Here is a 21480-nt window from a genome sequence, read left to right as displayed (position 1 = left end):
ACCAGGAGAAAAAAAACCTTCCTTCACGAAGTACGAGAGAGGTGGTGATCTGCTATAGGCCAAAATCCATTACGTCATACCTCAGCTGTTACGCCATTAGTTTTCCTCTGCAGCACATATACTGTTCAGTTCAGTTCGCGGCGGCTAGGATTAGCACCCATCACTACCAGGAAGGCTCGTTCTGTCCTTGAAGCCGTTAGCTTAGGGCTGACGGTAGAAACCGTTTTTTGTGGTATGTTTATTGCAGTAGGAAAAAATGACTTAATCATCTTTACTTTCGTTTCCTTTTCACTCTGCAACACTCAGAATTTAGCTTGCACAGAAATTTTTCCAGATTTTGGTTCGAGTACAGGTTGCGATTTTCTCCGAAAAACGTTACACTGGCTCCGTCAATCATGCAGCAATTATGTAATCATTCCACAAACACAGACACACACACACACATTCGCACACTCATGTTGCTCTTCTACTGGCGGCGAGTGTTAATTTCCTTACTTTTCAAGCATCGTTTATTTTTTGTGGCGCTCTCCGAACAGACAGCGTCATCACTTCCGGTGTTGCTGCACAAAAGCAAATTTTACTCGCCAAAGGGCAAACTAGTCTTTGACCTTATATGGCACGAAGTGTTACAGGTTGGGTTTGGTTAGTGATTGGTAGAACGAAAAACGAATGTCGAACGCTTCCCGCTATCCACTGCTCGATAAATTCGTATTCCACTGCGAAACCCGGTACGAAAGCCGGAAAACCATTCCAGGTCATCGTTGGGAAGTTGCCAGGGGGTATCAGGCGGGAGAGGTCGAGATAGAAAAGAAAAAAACAAGAACACGAGTTAATGTATTCAGGAAAGGTGTGAACAGGAAATTGAATGAAGCGCTATGGAAAGCAAATAGAAAAACGTATACCAGGGGCACGTTATGGGACAAGAGTCTCCTCATACGGGTAAAATTAAGGGTTGGAATTCACGGAAACTAGCCAACAAACTCGTAGGGCAGTTCGTACAATGTATAATTAACAAGTCGCTTGTCGTGATTCGCAATCTCGTTCGAGACATTTGGTAACAAGAGCGAGGCTTTGAATTAATTCTATTTAACACCTAGAATATCAAGCTCCTCACCTTGGTGGTTTGGTGTAGCCGTTTCGAATACTAATAGAATCAAAATTGATTTTTGATACCTCGCTGCACAGCATGTAGCACCAAGATTAAGCTTTGATTTGATGATTAAGATAACGATTGATATAAATTGACATCAAGGTCTAAAAACCGGTGCAAAATACGACAGAATGCTACAAAAGAAACTTTTTTATGCTATGAAAGAACCACTCACGACTCACGACGGAGTTTCGGCCTCTAAACTATTCCGATTTAAAGTTAACATTGTTGTAAAGTTTGCTGACGCCTGTCATCGAATGGCCGTACAAGATCTATCAAAGAAGAAGACTTATCAATGCGACGAAGTTAGGCAGTCAGTCCTAACTACGGTTGAAAGGCTCGGATGATATTTGTACCCCGGTCCTACCGGGTCCTGTGAACACCGACACAGTTGTCGTCTCATTGCTGAACCACCTCCAGTTATAACACTTCCTTGAGCATTTATTAAACTTCCTACTATATCCCTGGGCAGACCTGGCATCGTCAAGAGAAAGACACCAAACCACCTTGTAAATTAAAATCGCATAAGCAATCCACGATCCACGGTAATGAGCCGAACGAATGTCAACCGAAATTTTCCACACAATCCACTCAGTAGGATGATTAAAACCTATTTAATTGATGTTAAAAAAATCTATCAACAACATGACATACGCATAATTGAAATGAAGGTCAAAACCGGTGGAACTATTTTAAATGATGGATCGCTAATATGTAATGCTAATTTGATACTCTCTCTCGTTTAATTATCATCATGATGTAAGTGACGAACTATTCTAAATGACCAAGATAAAGTGTAGTAGTCTTCCTTGTACTAAAAACGAATAATAGATTTTTTCCCATAAATTTTTTATTTTAAGATTTTAATGTATTTGGTAAAGTAATCCTATCGTTTCCCTTCCGGATCGTTCTCAATAGGTGAAATCTGGTTATCAAGCTACGTGCTGTGAATAGGTTTTCTTCTTCGTCTTCTTATATTAACGACTTAGGTCACGGCAGCAGACCTCATTACAGAAGAACAGTCCGTATGGGATTAAAACTCCGGTCCTGCCGTATAAATTAGTCTAGTAAGTCACATTATAATCTGGTTGGCATGACGATTCCTTTTGCAGAAAAGCAGAAGAACATGTATCCCATCTTAACGTATACGCACACTGATAACGACTCGCAATTTTTATTTAAAGCAAAGTAGACTATTTGCAGTAACATGAATGTACTGAGTTATCGCTTTATTTACCCACACACTACAAATACAGTGCCCTGTTGCTCTAATATTTACCTTTCGATGGAAATACATCAAACGGGCATCATCCAGAACACAGAACATCACTTGAGATAGCGTCGCCACGACGATTACTTCACCATCCCCTACGGACTACGGACCGTCGTTAGCAACGACAAACCATCTTTCCTGACACCAACGTCATAGCTCCCGATCGTGACCATCATCGGACAAAAGTAAACCATTCGCTAGACGAAGCCGAACACACATGCTCCATCAATTAGCACAGCATCAGCTACCAATCTTCTAAACGGCGACTCGATGACGACACGGATATTACACCTCGTGCACCGTCCGGTACACAATTTCCGCCCGATTCGCGAATGTTTAGCACGTTTTCGAGATCGTCTGTTAGAGAGAGCATATAGTTTCCCCCCAAAGAGCGCCAAAAATTTGTATTGATCATTTCCGATAACGATCGAAATAGGTGATATCCGGGGACAGGAGACACAAGATTGTAGCTAGCGATCAACCACACACACACACAAGGCTCTATGTTGCCGAACATGATTAGCCAGCTCGCGCTTCACTATGTGTCGTTTTTATCACCTCCCAGCCTGAAGAATCGGTTCCAGACGATCGGGACCAATTAGCGCAATGTGGTAATTAGCAGGGAATTCAATATCCACAATAAATTTTCTTCCTTCAAGGACACGCCGCATGGTGCTGCAGAGGAGGCGCTTCAATTTGAGCTCACGCGAGGCTTGGATACCACGCGACGTTCGACAGATAAACAACCCCGAACAGTTGTTAGCACGTGGCACGACGTCACAAGACGTGTGTGCGTCACGGAGTTTCGGGCATTTGTGCAGTCTATTATTGGCACGCGCAGAATGATAATGTGTGCGATGATGGGTGTTGGATATTAAGTATGTTTTTAATATCAAATTTGATGATAATTAAAATACAGCATGTCAATTCCACCCCCAGTGTCCATTGCAGGTTTTTAAAAGTTCTTCTTCTTTGGCTTAAGAACCTACTAGGTTACGGTCATTATCGAATAGGATACTGGCCTTATTTGGGAACGGTCCGGATTGGTTTTGAAAGCTGTACTATGACAAAAAAACTCGCTTCCACATCAAGTAATGCAAATTTGACTCACAACAACAGCCCAACTTTTTCTCGTAGCTAGTAACGCTTCGGTTCGATTACGAAATAAGTTCCGCGTTAAATAATATATAACCCTTTTGACACCTGTTGTTGCAGAGACTACGCACTTGAGTTTGTTATTGTACGGTGCTGCATTCTCAGCTCCTGCCCTTTCCACGAGCATGTATTTTTAAACCTTACTATCTCTCGGTCTACTTCACCTCAAAAGTGTCATATTAACATTGCCATTTTAACGCTGGCATCACAATTCATTTGCATCATTAGCGCAAACTTATGAATCTGCACGCCATCGGCCGATAATGGAATCACTTGCAGTAGGCACATCCCGACACTATCCCGCCAAAGCGCACAAAGTCACGTTTCGCGTACGGCCGGTTAAATTGTTTGAAGGTTGTTATAATTGCATGAAAATACCGATACCGTCTGGTGCAACTCGCGCTGCCTATTTCTGTTGCGGGCTGGACAAACATTTGCACATCCTTTTGGCGGACGATTTGCAGTGAAAAGTGAAAACAATTTAGCGACAATCGTAAAGCAAGAGCGGTAACTGTTCGGTTCTTTGGGGTGATATGAAATATTTAATCTATCAATGCACGTCTGTATGATAAGTAATTAAACAGAATGATAGTTGAATAGATTTGCAGCTTTTATAAGTCGATACAATTGTGCCACTTCCGATAATAATAGCTAGCCTAAAGGATGACACACAGATTCTAGACCGACAGTACTAAGATTCATATAGTGAAGATTGACTATAAAATTACAAGGTAATAATAAGACTCGCCGTGGTATTGGCGACAACGGCGCCGTTCTTCAAACGGCAGGGCCGGGGTTCAATTCCCACCCGGACCGTCCCCCCGTAGTGAGGTTTGACTACTCAACTACGTGGTATCGGCAAGTCTAGTAAGCCATTTGTTGGCCTGCATGGATTTAGAGGTCGTTAAGCCAAGAATAGGCAAGTCTAGTAAGCCATTTGTTAGCCTGCATGGATTTAGAGGTCGTTAAGCCAAGAATAAGAAGACAAAACACAAGACAAGAGGACAAAACTGCTCGAGACAGTCTTGGGCAAAACAGTACAAAAACACTCTGTAAACAATTTGGCAAAACTGTAAAGGGGTTCTACTCTATTGTCCAATAGAGTAGAACAGCACACAAATCCCAAGAAATTTCATATAATCTAATAACGAATTTTATCTCTTTGCTGATGCTAAAAAGCAAACATACTCTAAACAAAGACAAATGTGAGGAGTCACGAGAATTATCGACTAGAACACAAGATACAATTTGAATAAATTTAGTTAGTATTCCTATTGATCAGCTGGACATGCTGCATAATACTATACAACTGTGTTTCCTCAATTCAACACATTCCAGAATAGAATGACCAGTGAGTCATGATACAACTCGCCTTATGTCGCTGTCATGAAAATATATTCTGAAGCGGAATGACTTCCTGAAACGAGTGTGACCATGAAGCCGGATAGTGCAAGTTGATTAAGAGCTATGAACAATATTTGATACAAAAGAAAACAAACTACGTTCGTTTAGATCGTTTAGAGCTAACAGACTCCTCCAGTGTACAGAAACAACATATTTTAACATGCACTAAAGCTACATGAACACAGGATGCACGTAAGCATAAAGGGACAGTTGCCGTTTTTGGATTACACACAGAAGTCGCGCAGACAAGAAAATCATATTTTAACTGTGGAATTTGACGACAGCATCCCAGCATCGGAAGTTGCCCCAGAGACCGGAAGAAGACTTCATATTATAGGAGCGCTGCTACAACAGTAACGGACGGTGTGGTAGCAGATGACGACATCTGTGGACGAACCAGATCAGGTCTAGCTAGGAAACAAATAGGTACGATCTGCTCGTAAATAAAACTGTGTCACGGATTCATTATTGATTGTGTAGCCTGGATGAAAAAGACTTATTGATCACAAGAAAAATCTTTCCTAATATCGTTAAATTCTTTACTGGCTAATCGAAAAGGAATTCAGCACGAAATATTGCAATCGGCTACGATCAAATAATTTTGTGATGAAATATTTCACGCACCACAGTTTATTTCCTATCAATCATTTCACACATATACTGTGGCTTTTGCTTGAAAACACATTTCACCACGTTACCGAGCAACGGTTGCTATTTTCAACCCTTGTTTGTTATTTTACATCCATTGCAGGAAAAACTAAACCAGTTGTAGCTTTTCTTCGCACCAAGATAGATCACATTTCATTTTCTCTGCTTCAAAATGGTGCGCGACCAGTACGATGAAGAGTTTGGTCCAAAAAAGTGAGTTCCAGTTTAGTGTCCTTAAGTGTTTAGCTGTTCCAAATCAAACATTCCTAATGGTGTTTTAATTTCTCCCCTCCATTATAGAATGACTAAAAAGACGATTCAGGCATCGTGCCGCAAAAACAAACTCTATCTCACCCCACACCTGAACGATGTCCTATATTTGCACTATTCAGGTTAGAATCAGCTTCGCTTTACAATTGCTTCCTTTTTGACCGCCTTTTTTTTGTTCCTGCAGGATATAACGCCATCGAAGGATTGGAGGAGTACGTTGGATTAAAATGTTTGTGGCTGGAATGTAATGCCATTTCGGGGATTTCCGGTCTGGACCATCAGGCCCAATTGCGTTGTCTGTATCTGCACAACAACCTTATCAAGGTCAGTACCGTACACGTGCACGGCGTTAAGCTTCAAAGTATTGATTTCCCGTTTGAATGACATCTGTGTATGTTTTTTTGTTCATGTTTCTTCTGGTGTTTTAATGTAGAAAATCGAAAACTTGGAGCATTGCAAACAACTGGACACACTCAACCTTTCCCATAATCACATCGCAAAGATAGAAAACTGTGGAAGTGGTAAGGTGTAAAGGGATGCAATTCTTTAGAACATGGCTTGATTGTATGACAATTTAAATGTTATGTTTGCAGACATCTTACCGGTACTGAACACGCTTAATATCTCACACAACTATCTTAAATCGATCGAAAGCATTGCGGAGCTACGTAATTGTGATTTCGTGTCTGTTTTGGACATTTCACACAACCGTATAGAAGACATTGCGATCGTGAAGGTAATGTTTTTATTGTGTTTTATATTTTTCTTGCTAACATCACTTTTTGTTTCTCTTCGTAGGTCCTTGGAGATATGAAGGGATTAAGAGTGCTTACGATGGTAGGAAATCCAGTGGTAAACGATATTCCCTCCTATCGAAAAACCCTTATTTTGGAATGTGTAAGTATGCCTATATTGAAGCTAACACTTAAGACGGTATCACCAAAAGCGAACTTTTCTTTTACCGACATCTTTTCTAGAAATCTCTGACATATTTGGACTCCAGACCAGTGTTTGATAAGGATCGTGCGTGTGCAGAAGCTTGGTAAGAGTTCTATTTGACGAGCTATTTTAGCGCATAAATGACCCTCAATTTGATATCCTTTTGTGGCGTAGGAAACGCGGTGGATATGAAGAAGAGCGTAAGGAACATTTGCGTTGGAAGAAGGAAGAACAACGCAAAATGCGTCGAAGCATCAACGGTAGGCGACTATATTTTGTGTTGTATTTTAAAAAAATCGCTTTTCTATTTTCACTTTTCTTATTTATACGTTAGCAACACTTCGTTTACGTCATCGAGGAGAAGGAGAACCAGAATTGGTGAGGAAATGTGTGAAAAGTATAAAGTCTTGTACCATCTAAATTATCTCATTTTTATCTCTCAAGCTCAAAACAAGCAGCGATGAAGAAGAAGAACGCGAAAAAGGTGGTTCTCATCCAGTAAGAGATGAACTTCAAGAGGTGGAGTACCAATCGAATGATGTTGCTTGGAAGGAAATGGAGGACCTGTTTAACCAGCACACGAGGGCTCTTAAGCCATCCGGGCCAGATTACTTCTCTGATCAATCCACACAAATGTGTCAAGCCTTTGAAAGTACTTCTGGAAGAGCAAATATTGACCAACATAAGCAGGACACCGAACAAAAACCACTCATTGAAGAGATAACTGCAGAAGAGTATACAGGTATAACTGGAACGAAGAATGACACTGAAGAACAAGGAAGTGAAATGAAAGAGCACTCTGAAGTTTTGGAAACAGTAACAGATATAAATGAAGAAAACGTTGCGGTCCTTCCAAGGGATGGTGTGAAAGAGTCAACAAGTGTTGATTCTGGAATAGAGCCAGATAAAAGTCACTCTGAAGAAGGTACAAAGATCACCAACAAAAAAGAAGCTCGAATTGCATCAGCTGAGCAGGATGATACGCTGAACGTTATCATTCAATCCAAGGAAATATCTATAACGATGCAACCGTCTTGTTCAACCGTTCCCCAGGAAGTTACCTTGCAGGGTGTTGAGCGTAAGCCTTCGACTACTTCTATAGACTTGATAGCAGCTCCCGATACTGCTCGCCATGACAGTAAGAAGCAAGAAGAACGTAAGGCTTCTACAGCCTCGGTGGATTACATCACTGGATCCGATACCAATTCCGATCCGACACTCGTAACGGACTGTGACAGTTGCGTACGTAACAGCCATGATAGTAGCCGAGGTTGTTCATCGGACACCTCCGACAGTGAGGATATGTTCGACAAGATCGTACCGAAGAAACATCGAAAGCTAGCGTGTGCCATCCGGTCGGAGATATCCCTCAGCAGCAGTGACAGTAGCAGTGAGCTCGATGAACCAGGTGATAGCATGCTGGACAGTAAGCTCGATCGTCAGAACACGATCACGGAATTTATCGATGAGTACAAACGATTCTTTCACTCGGTAGACTTACGCGATCCGAAGTGTGTGCTGAAGAATCGTCACAAAATTGTGCGCCCTCAGACCGCAAAGTCACAGCGCACGGAGCCTATCGTGTATGAGGGTGTGCTGAAGACGATGGTGCAGAACTCCAACCAGACAAAGATTGAGCAGGTACGTCAAGAGCGTGAAGCGGATGATCGAAGTCTGGCGAAGGAAGCAGTTCTGGAACGTTTAATGAAAGGCCATGATGCGGTGGATATGAACCTCGAACATCAGATGATATCGATCGGTGGCAAGGCACACGATTTCAAAGAGTATCGTCTCGAGGTGTTCCGACAGGATCAAGAAAAGCTGCAAAACCTTATCGATCGCGTAACTGCGCAGAAGGATAAGTATAACGCGCACATCGATAGCATTCATGATCAGCTCGCAAACATCATGGACGATTATGGACAGATCAGTGTAAAGCTCCGAAAGGTTAACGATATGATACAGAACATTGGTGAGGAGGTAGGACAGGAAGAGCGAGGAGAGACTTCTAATGCAGAAAAGCCTCCACCATCTACGAACATTGCTGAGCAAATTGTTGAGAACATGGTAAAAAAACAAACACCGGACGTAGTTCAATCGAACATTGAAACTTCTGATGACGTTTTGAACGAAATTGAGGAACAAATATCCTCCGATGAATTTGATTTGTTTGACACGAAGGAACATGCAGCAGCTCGAATTGAAGTTGGTTTAATGGATCCGACAAATCCGAACGCCCGCAAACCCATTCCGCAAGAGTTCGGTTCTGATCCGGTGTATCGCAAGTTTATAGACATTCAGTACGAAATTGACAAGCTAACGGAAGATCAGATATTCGACGCACTCAACGAAGCTGCCCGTGAGCTGCAGGAGGAAGAGGAAAACGAGGCGAAGCTGCTTCACGATGCTGTCGACGAGTACTGGAACCCAACTACCGATCTCGACGATTTCCGGCGCAACCTTAATCTGGATGCACATCCGATCATACAGCGCTTCAAGCGCTTCATCGAATGTCATGGTACCGACACAGACGATACCGATTCGGAGGCACACGTCCGAAGGCTCGAGACCGCTTACCACAAATATGAACGACGCCTTTCGAACCATCTGTTCGATGAGTATCTGATTTTGAGTCGTAAGGCAAGCATTGCCACTACGACGGGTGGTGAATCAAGTGCAACGGAGTTGGAGTTGATCGAAATTGAAGGTGGACATGTATTGCGAGCGTCCACCAGCAGGCGTACGACGGCTTGGGATTTGAAGGAATCGATGGAGGAACCGGTGCCGGAGGTTGAGGAGGAAGCGCACGATGAGATTGTTGATAAAGGTTGTTTGGAACAGAAGCAGGAAGAGTTGGAAGATGAAGAATCTAAACCTGAAGAGGACGTACTTTGTTCGATGAATGTTGTGGCTAAAGATATTCCTGAGATCAATGATAAGGACTGTGAGATCGAAACTGGAAGAGCTAGTCCACGAAACACCAGAGAAGAAGAATGCAGAATTTAGTATGAATGCGAACATAGTCGTGATCTCTAAGACCTCGCATAAAGATAATGAGGAACCCAAATCGGAAGACCCCAAAGAGACAGTTTCGAAACCAGAAGAGATCATGAAGCATCCATCTGAAGATGTTGTGGAGCATCAGTAGAGTTGAAAACATTGACTGCTTTATAGCAAGCGTTAGGAATAGCTCTCCTTAGCACCGACAAATTATGTACGTAGAGAACGTGTTGTTATCGTCACCAAGATTGAAGATTAATAAAGCATATGCACACTTGGTAGAGTACTGTTTGTCTATTCCCCATCTTTATTAACCCCATATTTATCATATCACCTACTAAGCTCTAATCGCTAAAAGATTCAATTCTTCGCATCATAATATCCTCTAGCAGACGATTCTTCCAGCAGTGTGACGAGAGAATCCATCGTTTCCTCGCCCGTTGGTACAATCTGGTTCGGTGGAAGCACAAATCCATTCCAGGCATCCGAATCCGGACGTAGCTCGTACGTGTACGCGATCTTTACATCTTGTGCACCGTAGCTCCAATCAACGCTGGATCCACTGGCCGGATAAATGGCATCGTACACGTTGCCGTACTTGTACTGGGTGCCGTACCGTTTGGCCAGCGATTTAACCGTGGCTTCTGCGATCTCGTTCAAATCCTGATGATTTGGCGAATGTTCTCCGGTGTGTCCGTACGGGAAGAGAAGCAACTGAGAGTAGGAATGGAACGCGATGTAAGCACCGAGCTTTCCACGTAGCTTTTCAACGAAAGCAGACAGCGAACGGGTCTCTACTTCGGAGAATGCTTGCGGTCCAGCGTACGTATCCGCGCAAGCATTGTTGCTGGTGCCCTGTTCCGCCCAATGGAAGTCCCAGTTCCGGTTCGGATCTGCACCGTAACAGAATGGACCGTAAGGTTTGCGGGTCTTGCGCCACAAACGGTTCACCTGGAAGGTGTACGCATATCCGTCCGGATTCACGCTCGGGAACACGTACCAGTCGAACTTTTCGGCCAGTGCCCGAACCTGCGCATCTTCACTGTTGACCAACTCGTTCAGGATGTACGTCACAGTGGCGGGTGAGATCCATTCACGTGCGTGAATGCCACCTTCGATGAACACGCCCGGTCTTCCCTCCCCGTACGACAACTTCACACCCTTTAACGTACGGTTCTGGTACGATCGACCAGCGTCCAACAGTTCCACCTCGCTGTGCTCACTCGCCAACTTATCCAACCAGGCATGGATCTCCTCCAGCGTGTGATAGTCGTTCCAGTCGAATGTTCCCTTTGCACGCTTGTTCGACAACCGGATACGTTCCTGATCGAACGAACTCTGCACATTCTCGTCGATCACATTGTGCGGGATGTATTCCGCTTCGAGCGTTTCCGTAAAGTCAGCCAGCTTGTGCGGTGCCACAACGATATCTAACCGATCGCCCACCTTACGGGCGGTTTCGAGGAAAATTAAACTGTCACTCGCCTGCTCCATGGCTGCGACCGCCCTCAGCTGCTCTTCGCTCTGGGGTGTCACACGGTATAGCCGGTAGTTATCGTACCGTGCCACCTCCGCTGCCTGGATCGCTACCACACCGAAGGCCAACACGGCCATCACCGCACACCGGGAGAAGACACCGTTCCACACCATGTTTAATCGACCGTTCGTTCGACTGTACCGGCTGGTTCCTGCTCGAGGGCCCCTTTTATATCCGCTCGACCCGGCGGGGGAATTCGATGCGGGAACCTTTTTACCCGCCAGCAAGCCTGCAGGTTTTACGGCCTTGTCTCGAGTAGCTACCGCTGAGCTGGGTTGATGATAATCGATAAGTAATGTGCACGTTCTAAGAGGACGCAACCCGTTGTCGTTATCAAGCAGCACTTACAACGTACCGAACGCGGCTTAATCCGGTATGCGTACGCCTCCTAAGCCGGCTCGAAGTTTTAAGAAGAATTTCCGCCCGAACTGACAACAACATAAACACGTGCAAGAGCATCCAACCCGTGTGCGGAGTAGTGAAATGCTAATTAGCAGGGCAGGCATTTTTGTTCATCGTAATTAAATACGCGAGACGTTAAATTTAATTTTTATAGCGTTCAATCACCCTCCTTTACGTGTGTCCAACCTTGATGACGCAGAACGCGAACGGGGATAACGGATTCTAGCTCTAGACAGTAAAAGCAATCGCGAGTGTGCCACACACACACTCAAGTGAGAGGACTTTTCCAATCGAGTGGCAAACAAGATTGGAAAAGTTAAAATAGGGCTTCTTGAACCGGGTAATCTGGTACTTAAGCTCAAGAATTCCGATCGATTGTCTGGGTAAATAAGTTGTCCTCGTGCTCTTCATTGTGTATCTCGGAACCGGGCGTGAGAGTGTGACTTGTGACTTATGCCTTTTGACATTATTTTTAATAGTTCCTGGATTGCTGCATTAGAGTTTAATCCATTTGTCTGATATCTAACTTCCAAAAGAAAACAGAATGAGACTTCTTGTATTGGTAAGCTTATCGCACACGGATGGTTGGATGTCACAGAAATAAATTTATTTAAAAAAAACACTCGTAAAGCGTCTCAAGGCTTGTGGGCTACATTTGAAGGAAAGTTTACTGGGGAATTCGTGATAAGAGCACTTCAGATTCCGATGTCGTACTGTATAAGTGGCGAAGGAAGTGTGTTTTAACAGTAGGATTAAGAAAATTTGTTTATTAGAAAACAATCAAACAAGTTATTAAAAAAAAATTTGAAATTTTTTTATCACTAGAACAAACAGTCTTCAACAAATTCACGTGTGTTTCATTATTGTGGATTTTTTAATGAATTAAATCTTTGCTATCGCGAGACACGATTAATGACACGTGAAGGGAAATTTAAATAGCATGCTTGGGCTTTATATAAAGCCCTAGATAACGAACTAACTTCGTCAGCTTATGGGATGAGTATACTGGGCTAATTCCTAATGGCCCAGGGTCAGTAGAGATAGCGATAAAAAATTAACGTACGCCAAAAGGTAGATATCAAATCCCATATGAGCCGTTTTACAGCTAGTTGGCACTTTGACGATATGGCTAAGAAGTAATCGTCAGACAGCTTGACTTAGGAAGTCGTTTGGCTATCAAGCAGATGAGTCTCATGGAGGAATGCGTAGAATAAATGCTTCGCGCTGAGCAAGGATCTCACTTTAAGCGATCATCTTATTTTCGTTAGTGCTACAGCAATTTCGATACAGATAATCGTTTGACAATTGATACCCCAAACAAATATTGATATAACTTACCATATCTGGTGTGAGCTGGATCTGCCCGTCCAACCGTTTTAAGAGCCTGAAGCATACAATAAAAAATGTAGCACAAAATCATTGAAAAGGAAGCTTCAAGCAACCTCCCAAAGGTTGCCCTCTGCATTAAAAAATACAAAAAAAAGAATACGGTGGTGTCAGAAAAAATTAGACGTTTTTATGACTCTGGTGGAATTGGTAAAATAAGCATCCTATTAACTGAAAACATATCCATATTCCGTCTCGCTTTCGTTGTAGCTCTTTACGTAGTGTAAACTGTTCATTCATTTGTTCTGCATGCCGGCTTACCCGTGGTCTGCAGTTTTAGATCGTAATCAGGGAATGATAGGAAAGCACAAACTACCTTCTGAAGGTCCACTTGATCCTGAATTGATTTTAACGTTTTTTATGGAATTTGCTGCTGTATATCTTGTAATGATTTTTGCTCCATAAATTACCTTCCCTATTTCCTTTTTGTTTGTTTTGCATCTGAAAAATCAATAAACAATATTCATACTGTGCTTTAAAAAAAATCTATTAAACGTTCTTACCCAAACCGATCATTCCCGAAAAAAGGCACAAAAAAACAAGGAGAAAATGCCTTGAGAAATTTGTACAAAATCAGCTCAAGAAGAGTTGAGAGTACGGCACCGAGGCGTAATACTTAAACTAAAAAAAATAAAGTTATAAAAAATTAATATCCTTGCCTCCATCTTATACTTTCGTACTTACACCGCCATCCGCACTTGTCATATAAAAAATGTCATTCCAAATTTTTTTAACCCTTATCGGTACAAGTATGGCACGAATTGGGAAGAGCTTTCACTTTAAAACTGTTTCCCCAAAGCTTAGACTAACTAGCCAGCTACAAATGAATTCATCCAAGAAAACCAAAAATTCTCTGAGACCTTAAGGCCAAAGAAACGACAAAAGCCACTAAAAGCGTCGCATTAGTAAATTACGAGCGGCTACATTTATGTTGTGAACTTTAGTTTCTTTAGAGTTAAGTTAATCTAGACTTATCTTCTAGATGCACAATGTAGAAAAGTTTCAGTTGTGCGAGCAAACATTGCAAGAAAAATCGATCGAATACCACTTGTTACCATACCTTCACATTCACTGACACTTGATCTGCCTTCGTCGACTTTCACTTCACAAATTGAACATCAAATTCTTGTTTTCTCAGCTTCACCGCTTCATTTCCAAAAATAAAACACAAACGATAACTTATCAAATTTGAACTCCCAGTGGTAGTCAGCCATCACCGCCAAAACGTATCAAATGCTCTTGAAATTTCACAACTCCACAGCCGCATTTGCGTGCATGCGGCTGTGGTGAACTGCACGAAGTAGTTTTCCACTGGGGCAACAAATAACCGGTTGCAGCATCCCTCCGGTACATCCCATATCAGCGAACCACGGGGTCAAGTCGAAACGCGAACGTATCGATCGAACAAAACATAACCTCTCGAAGAAAACGGAATCCGGCTAGCCGGCGATCCGTAACTGGATCGAGCCAGATAATCGGGAAGCAGCTGTAAGCTGTACACAACAGTTTACCACTAACTGCAAACATAAACCCTTCACAAAGAGCCGGCCACGCTTAGTGCAGCTGATTCAGAAGGGTGGTGCACTGTCTATGAACTCCTTTCCATCATCAACGAGCGCTGTGATTAGTGTTACGATCGACGTATCATCGATAACAAGTGATTAGAGGTTGAACTTTCTCTGGCTCCGTGTCGGGAACTGGTTCGAATCGGTTATGAACGGGAGTAAATACGGCGCTGCTAGTAAATATAGCATGGCCGCCTGACCCGTGACTTGCCTGATTGCATATATGCGTCCCGATCCACTGACACCACCGGCTGTTAGAATCTACAATCGTACCAGAATATGGGGCTCGCCACCTGCAAAGCTTCATTGTGTTCGTGTTACGTGCGTTCTTTTGGCTTAATTTAAATACAACAGTCAGCAATTTATTCCTTACAAACTGACCCGACTGGGGACTGATTATCGCATAAATTGAGTGACATAGAGCTCCACCAAGCCACACATACCTTCTTCACCACGTGTCTGGATCCCTGACATGATTGGCACCTTCTCTAATCGCGCGCGCGCGCTTCGTGGAGTCACTGGTTGCTACAAAGACATACGCGTGCACGGTTTGTGGCATGATGCAGCATCCCGTTGATAAGCGATTGTGACTTTTCGGCTACCCTTGGAGCTGAGCCTGGCCGGACTGTTGTATAAATAAGGGTCCCGATCGTGATCTGCGAACCAGTACGAATCGTAGCACGGTGGTTGCTGGCAGAAAGGATTTCTCCGGTTCCGGCTAGACATTGTTGAAGATTGATCCGATTCTCCGGAAGTGATAGAAAGAAATGGCAGACACAGTGCAGAGTGACAGAAAAACAAACGGGTTTCATGTGAGTGGTTGTTGAAGATGAATTTCCTAACAAGTGTAAAAGATTCTTCATTCCAATGACGAGTTTTTTTAATTGTACAATCTCATTAGAAAACAACCAACGGTCAGCATGTTGAAGAGCTTAAAATTGCCATTATCGGCCAGAGCAACTTCGCCGCTGAAGTACTCGAACTTCTGCTCGAGCGAGACCACATGGTGGTTGGTGTGTTTACGATCGCCGACAAAGGAAATCGTGAGGACATACTGGCCACAACAGCACGCCAACATCGCATACCGGTGTTTAAGTTTGCGGCCTGGCGTCGGAAAGGTGTCCCTATACCGGAGGTTCTCGAGCAGTACCGCTCGGTAGGTGCGAACCTTAATGTGCTCCCGTTCTGCAGTCAATTCATTCCGATGGAAGTGATCGATGGAGCCTCGTTCGGCAGCATCTGTTACCATCCTTCAATCTTACCCGCACACCGAGGCGCTAGCGCTATCTCTTGGACACTAATTGAGGGTGATGAGCGCGCCGGGTTCTCTATCTTCTGGGCCGACGATGGACTCGACACGGGACCAATTCTGCTTCAGAAACAGTGTCCAGTTTTCGGTGATGACACGCTCGACACACTCTACAAGCGGTTCCTCTATCCGGAAGGTGTGACCGCAATGGGAGAAGCGGTGGACCTGATCGCCGCCGGTACGGCTCCCAAGATTCCACAGATCGAGTTCGGAGCTAGTTACGATCCTGCACTGTTTCGGGAAGAGAATCAATACATCAATCTCAACCAACCCGCTGTGAGGATATTCAACTTCATCCGTGGCTTAGACTCGGTACCTGGTGCACTTGCAACGGTGGAGATGGATGATGGTACTGAGACTCCCGTTCGACTGTACGGTGCGTCACTCAGTGCAAGAAGAAGTATGACAAATGCTAAGCTGATCCGCTTCAAAGGTGCCGTTGGTCCTGCGTTTGTAACGCGCGAAGGAATCTTCATCACCGGAACCGATGGAGTGTTGGTACGGGTGAAGCGTCTCAAGCGTGGTAATCGAGTAATTCCCGCCGGACAATGGTTTGAGCAGGCAAACAGCAGTACGAAACCATTGGAGCTAACCGAAAAGGAACAAGAGCAGGACACGCTACTCCGCAGCATTTGGAAATCGATCCTGAAGGTCGAGATAGAGACGGAGACGGACTTTTTCGCTTGCGGGGCCGGTTCGATGGATGTGGTGCGTTTGGTGGAGGAAGTTAAGGATACCCTGGAGGTACCGATTAGCAATGAAACACTCTTTATGGCACCGATGTACGGCGAGTTCCTGCAGGAGGTTATAATTCGGTTGCGGGCCGGTAGTGCTGGTGATCGAAGTGCAAACATTGAATACCTTGGCAAGCACGTAATGTTGACGGCAAATCGACGTAAAATATGCGTCCCCACGCAGCTATTCATAAATGGACAGTTTGTCGATGCGGAAGGAGCGAAAACACTGCCGATCGTTAATCCTACCAACGAGCAGGTGATCTGTGACGTGGCTAGTGCCTCTAAAGCAGATGTTGATGATGCAGTTCAAGCAGCTGATGAAGCATTCCGAGGCGTTTGGACGTCGGTATCGGCACGCGAGCGAGGCCAGCTCATGTACAAGCTAGCAGACCTAATGGAGCAGCACAAGGAGGAACTAGCGACCATTGAATCCATCGATTCGGGAGCCGTTTACACGCTCGCCCTCAAAACACACGTTGGCATGTCGATTGATGCGTGGCGTTATTATGCCGGTTGGACGGATAAAATCGAAGGCACCACCATCCCGGTAAATCCCGCTCGTCCAAACCATGTGCTCACGTTCACGAAGAAGGAACCGATCGGTGTGTGTGCTTTGATAACGCCCTGGAACTACCCGTTGATGATGCTTTCCTGGAAGATGGCCGCATGTATTGCAGCTGGCAATACTGTTGTGATCAAGCCCGCCCAGGTCTGTCCACTAACAGCTCTTAAGTTTGCTGAGCTTACAATAAGAGCTGGATTTCCCCCGGGTGTGATCAATGTGCTGACCGGTACAGGATCTCTAGCCGGACAAGCACTCGCCGATCATCCTTTGGTACGCAAGCTAGGCTTCACTGGATCCACTCCAATCGGTAAGCGCATCATGACATCGTGCGCCGAATCTAACATCAAAAAGTGCTCCATGGAGCTGGGTGGAAAGTCTCCGCTGGTCATCTTCGCAGACTGTGACCTCGAAAAGGCGGTACGTCTCGGAATGTCTTCAGTGTTTTTCAACAAGGGTGAAAACTGTATCGCCGCTGGACGGCTGTTTGTTGAGGATCGCATCCACGACGAGTTTGTGCGCAAGGTGATCAAAGGCATTAAGACAATGAAGATAGGCGATCCGCTCGATCGAGCCACTGCCCACGGTCCTCAAAATCATCGGGCCCATCTGGAGAAGCTGCAGGAGTATTGTGCGATCGGGTTGAAGGAAGGTGCCTCGTTGATGTACGGTGGAAAACGTGTCCCAAACCTGGAGGGACTGTTCTTCGAACCGACCGTCTTTACGAACGTTGAGGATCACATGTACATTGCACGGGAAGAATCGTTTGGTCCGATTATGGTGATTTCAAAGTTCCATGCAAGTGATTTTGAAGCGCTGGTGGCACGTGCTAACAATACCGAGTACGGGTTGGCCAGCGGTGTTTTTACGAAGGACATCCAGAAGGCTCTACTGTTTGCGGAAAAGGTGGAAGCTGGTACGGTGTTTGTGAACACTTACAATAAAACGGACGTGGCAGCACCGTTCGGTGGATTCAAACAGAGTGGATTCGGAAAGGATTTGGGTAAGCATAGTTTGAATGATCTAATGATGAAGTGTGAACTAATGTGTGGCTTCTTTTCTTCGTTTGCAGGCAAAGAAGCTTTAAACGAGTACCTAAAAACAAAGTGTGTTACTGTGGAGTACTAAACGCATGGAGATATTATATCGCTGAAAATGTAAAGCTATAATAATAAATTATTTTTAAAACCTTTTTCATTTATAAGTCTGTTTCTAATTTTCTTTCCGAGCTGTTAGAAAAGAGAACTACCAACAATATTTGGCAAAATACCGTTTACGCCTAAATGTATGCAACCCGTCTTACAAAGTAAACGCTTCAATCATGATTTTGAATTGAAGCGTTTCGGTTACCGTTTTTGTTCGTTAGTGCATCGAACAGCAAACGAATCGAAAAGAAATAAACCACTTCAAAGCCCGTTATGATACTGAAGCCAAGAAATAATCCCAATATTCCACCGAAAGAAGCTGTCAGAAAAAAAGTATCAAAAATCCCATTAAATTGTTTCCTTCTTACATTTCCTCCTAATGCTCACCTAGAACACCCAGCGAGTCCTGGTATATATCCATCCGAAAGTGTGTAGCAGTTAAATCGGCAAGGAATATGTGCACCAAGCTTTGATTCTTCAACTGAATGTCTTTGCTGTGAAATGTAAACATTTGTGTACAAAGATTGCAACGATGGATTGAAATAGTGAGCAAACTTACAAAAACGACAAAGCGTTAAACGAGAACGAACGATTCATCACTCCCGTAACCATTTGCGACGGGTACTGGACTTTATCACATCCTGGCAGACATCCACACGGCGGTGCAATCGATCGGTACGACATCCGTTCAACCGAACCATTCATAGCCGGTACAGCGGTTTGGTAGAGATGTCGTGACCGTACCACACATTCCATATCCTTCATTTCGCAGTTCCGCAAGGAACCATTGTTGGGGAAATGGTATGGGACGCAGCCACACTTTCCGTAGATCGTTGCTGCCCTACACTCCACCATACAGTTAACGTACGAGTAACGCTGCAAAACACTCAACACCCGTTCGTTGCGATCGAAACAGTTCCGTACGGATGGATCGAACGAGAGAGCATCTTCGGTTGCGTACGTTGAGGATGGTGTGAGCGTGATGAACGACTCCGTACCAGCGAGCACAATCTTTATCTCCGCATCATTATCGGGATAGTCGTAAGAGCTGTGGATCATCAACTTAAACCCGTACGACCCTACATCCGTGGAGTGGTAATCCTCCGAGTCTGGTTGTAAGAGTATCGAGAGCCCCGTCTGGAAACCGCTAGCCATGACACGTCTCGGGTCTTTCGGAACGCTGACGGTAATTTTCTTCGGGTAGTTGTCCTTTAGCAAACCGTAGTAATTAAACGAACAGCACAAGCCTTCCGTACTGTTGATCACTTGGAACAGATTGTCACAGCGCCACTGTGTTCCTTTCCACATGCATCGTTCTAGCATGGTTCCACAGGGTGGCGTAAATTCTCCCATTAGTTGCGGTATTTCCAGATTGTTCATAAGCATGATGTCGTGTAAGAGTCGGTATTGTGCTGGATCTGCCTGTCCCAAGCCGGTCACGTGCAGGAACAAACGAAACATATTCGATAGCTCAGCTGCTGTCATGTTTCCTGGGCGACGCATTGTCTGAGCGCGTTGGAGTGCGGCCGTTGCGGAGATCTTGTTCAAGTTGCACACCGTTACGGCGGGATAGGGCAGGTTCCAGGTGGGATAGTTCGTCGATTCGGTAACCTGTTTGATGGTGGCTAGTTATTATTAGAAGGTAACTTCCACCTATTGTACTGACGGAGGACTTACCGTGACCGTTGGTGTTTCCACGCTCCAGGACCACGATATCATCAGCAGCGTGATGGCACTGATGGTTGATGCCACAACGGCACAGGACCAAACGGTACGCTCCAGCATGCTGTATCCATCACGCACTATCTGACTGTAGCCGTGAAGCGCCGTAATATCGCAAAGTCCCCGCAACTGTTTGCCGAACCAACGACGAAAGTTCAACTCCACACGCTGTGGGCGTATCTTGAAGATCCCTATGTTCCTATCGATCACACGTTGCGTTAGTCCTTTAAAGGTGGTTTTCTGCATTATTCTTGACTTTCTTCGTGTGTGCTAAGAACTTTCTCTTGGGGGTGACAATTCCGAAATGTATCCAAGAGCTAACCTCGCACAATCAAATCCAATCCTCTGATGGGAATTCATATCAATTATTCAGAGCCCGCTATCATGGTGATACTTGTAACTCCCCATTACGATCATGACCTATGTTTACTCGGTGCTCATCATAATTAACCTTCGCTCGTTCGAGACAATCCCCCAAATGATTAGGGCGCTATTTACAGAACCTGTATGTGATTACATTGACATTGTCTCGGGACATACCCACATCGGGGTACGGTCTTTCCCCACCGGCTCGTGCACGGGTCATCTCCTCCTTTCCTTCCTATCTCCTTCCTGCGATAGGCTGCAAATCGCGCGGCTCTAGAGTTCCCGTGTTTACTTTTTATGCTATGCCGCTGGGCTTTTTGTTGATATAACGTTGTCACGGTGCTCCAGATAGAGTGCCGTTTGGAAATCTGAAAGCACACGAGTGAAAACAAAAGGACGCGGCGAAGGGTAAAAAAATAATCTCATCCACACCATTGACGTCAATATTGCAAATCGAGCGCAGAAATAACACAACCGATCGCTTCTGGGGCTGTGGTGTATTATCAAACAACCGACCAGCACACATCCCCAGAGTTGAGCCACTTTCTGCAAACTCCCCATCGCCCCAGGTTCACTAGTCGCCATCCATCATCACCTCTCTCACTCATTAACAGCCATCGTTCCCGATGTGATCTGCATCGGTAGATAGATGGGAAGTTATGATCTTATGTGCGTCGGTTGATTCGGATGAGTGATAGCGCGCGTTACTTAATCTGATCGTTTTTACACGATTAGAGGGCTACCGTTAGATCAGCTGTCTGAAAATGAAGCTAAAGCATCGAAACGTGTGATTTGGTGATGCAATCGGTATTGTAGACTAACGTCACGTAGCGTATGATGGTTTAGAAATCAGTAAGGTATACCTTTTGTAGGATTATATGTCGAGGATAGGGTTTATTGTGGAGTCGGT

General features: G+C 44.5%; 5 protein-coding genes across 5 annotated transcripts in view; 2 read left to right on the top strand and 3 right to left on the bottom strand.

The window, feature by feature from the left end:
* The window catches only part of LOC126565133 (uncharacterized), a 358067-nt gene that overhangs the window by 239468 nt on the left and 97119 nt on the right, over nucleotides 1-21480 (bottom strand). The gene's annotated exons all lie outside the window — the stretch shown is intronic.
* On the top strand, nucleotides 5803-9987 carry LOC126560505 (dynein axonemal assembly factor 1 homolog). Its single transcript, XM_050216464.1, is given in 11 exon segments — nucleotides 5803-5843; nucleotides 5931-6022; nucleotides 6085-6224; nucleotides 6334-6421; nucleotides 6494-6636; nucleotides 6699-6797; nucleotides 6878-6942; nucleotides 7014-7099; nucleotides 7174-7217; nucleotides 7284-9787; nucleotides 9789-9987. Coding segments are annotated over 11 exon segments (3501 nt in total).
* Nucleotides 10186-11533, bottom strand: LOC126564727 (zinc carboxypeptidase A 1). The gene has a single exon (XM_050221821.1). It carries the CDS (start codon nucleotides 11487-11489, stop codon nucleotides 10200-10202), a length of 1290 nt encoding a protein of 429 aa, XP_050077778.1. The 5' UTR covers nucleotides 11490-11533; the 3' UTR covers nucleotides 10186-10199.
* On the top strand, nucleotides 15474-18465 carry LOC126560504 (cytosolic 10-formyltetrahydrofolate dehydrogenase). Its single transcript, XM_050216463.1, has 2 exons — nucleotides 15474-15541; nucleotides 15631-18465. The coding sequence occupies exons 1-2, from the start codon at nucleotides 15497-15499 to the stop codon at nucleotides 18463-18465; spliced, it is 2880 nt and encodes a 959-aa protein (XP_050072420.1). The 5' UTR covers nucleotides 15474-15496.
* On the bottom strand, nucleotides 18653-20450 carry LOC126564526 (sodium channel protein Nach-like). The gene is made up of 4 exons (XM_050221596.1): nucleotides 20160-20450; nucleotides 19042-20093; nucleotides 18870-18976; nucleotides 18653-18801 (listed from the first exon to the last, which is right to left on the bottom strand). Exons 1-4 carry the CDS (start codon nucleotides 20448-20450, stop codon nucleotides 18653-18655), a joined length of 1599 nt encoding a protein of 532 aa, XP_050077553.1.

Source organism: Anopheles maculipalpis, chromosome 3RL (genome assembly GCF_943734695.1).
Source record: "Anopheles maculipalpis chromosome 3RL, idAnoMacuDA_375_x, whole genome shotgun sequence".
NCBI classification, from domain to species: Eukaryota; Metazoa; Arthropoda; class Insecta; order Diptera; family Culicidae; genus Anopheles; species Anopheles maculipalpis.
The sequence above is the reverse complement of the archived record's forward strand: the minus strand, read 5'-3'. Positions and strand labels throughout refer to the sequence as shown.

Coding starts and splice junctions, on each gene's coding strand:
- LOC126564727 (XM_050221821.1), bottom strand. CDS start 11,489: ATGGTGTGGAACGGTGTCTTCTCCCGGTGTGCGGTGATGGCCGTGTTG.
- LOC126560504 (XM_050216463.1), top strand. CDS start 15,497: ATGGCAGACACAGTGCAGAGTGACAGAAAAACAAACGGGTTTCAT. Junction 15,542..15,630: donor GAAAAACAAACGGGTTTCAT/GTGAGTGGTTGT, acceptor CAATCTCATTAG/AAAACAACCAACGGTCAGCA.
- LOC126564526 (XM_050221596.1), bottom strand. CDS start 20,450: ATGCAGAAAACCACCTTTAAAGGACTAACGCAACGTGTGATCGATAGG. Junction 18,977..19,041: donor TTTAACGCTTTGTCGTTTTT/GTAAGTTTGCTC, acceptor TACATTTCACAG/CAAAGACATTCAGTTGAAGA. Junction 18,802..18,869: donor GGACTCGCTGGGTGTTCTAG/GTGAGCATTAGG, acceptor TTTTTCTGACAG/CTTCTTTCGGTGGAATATTG.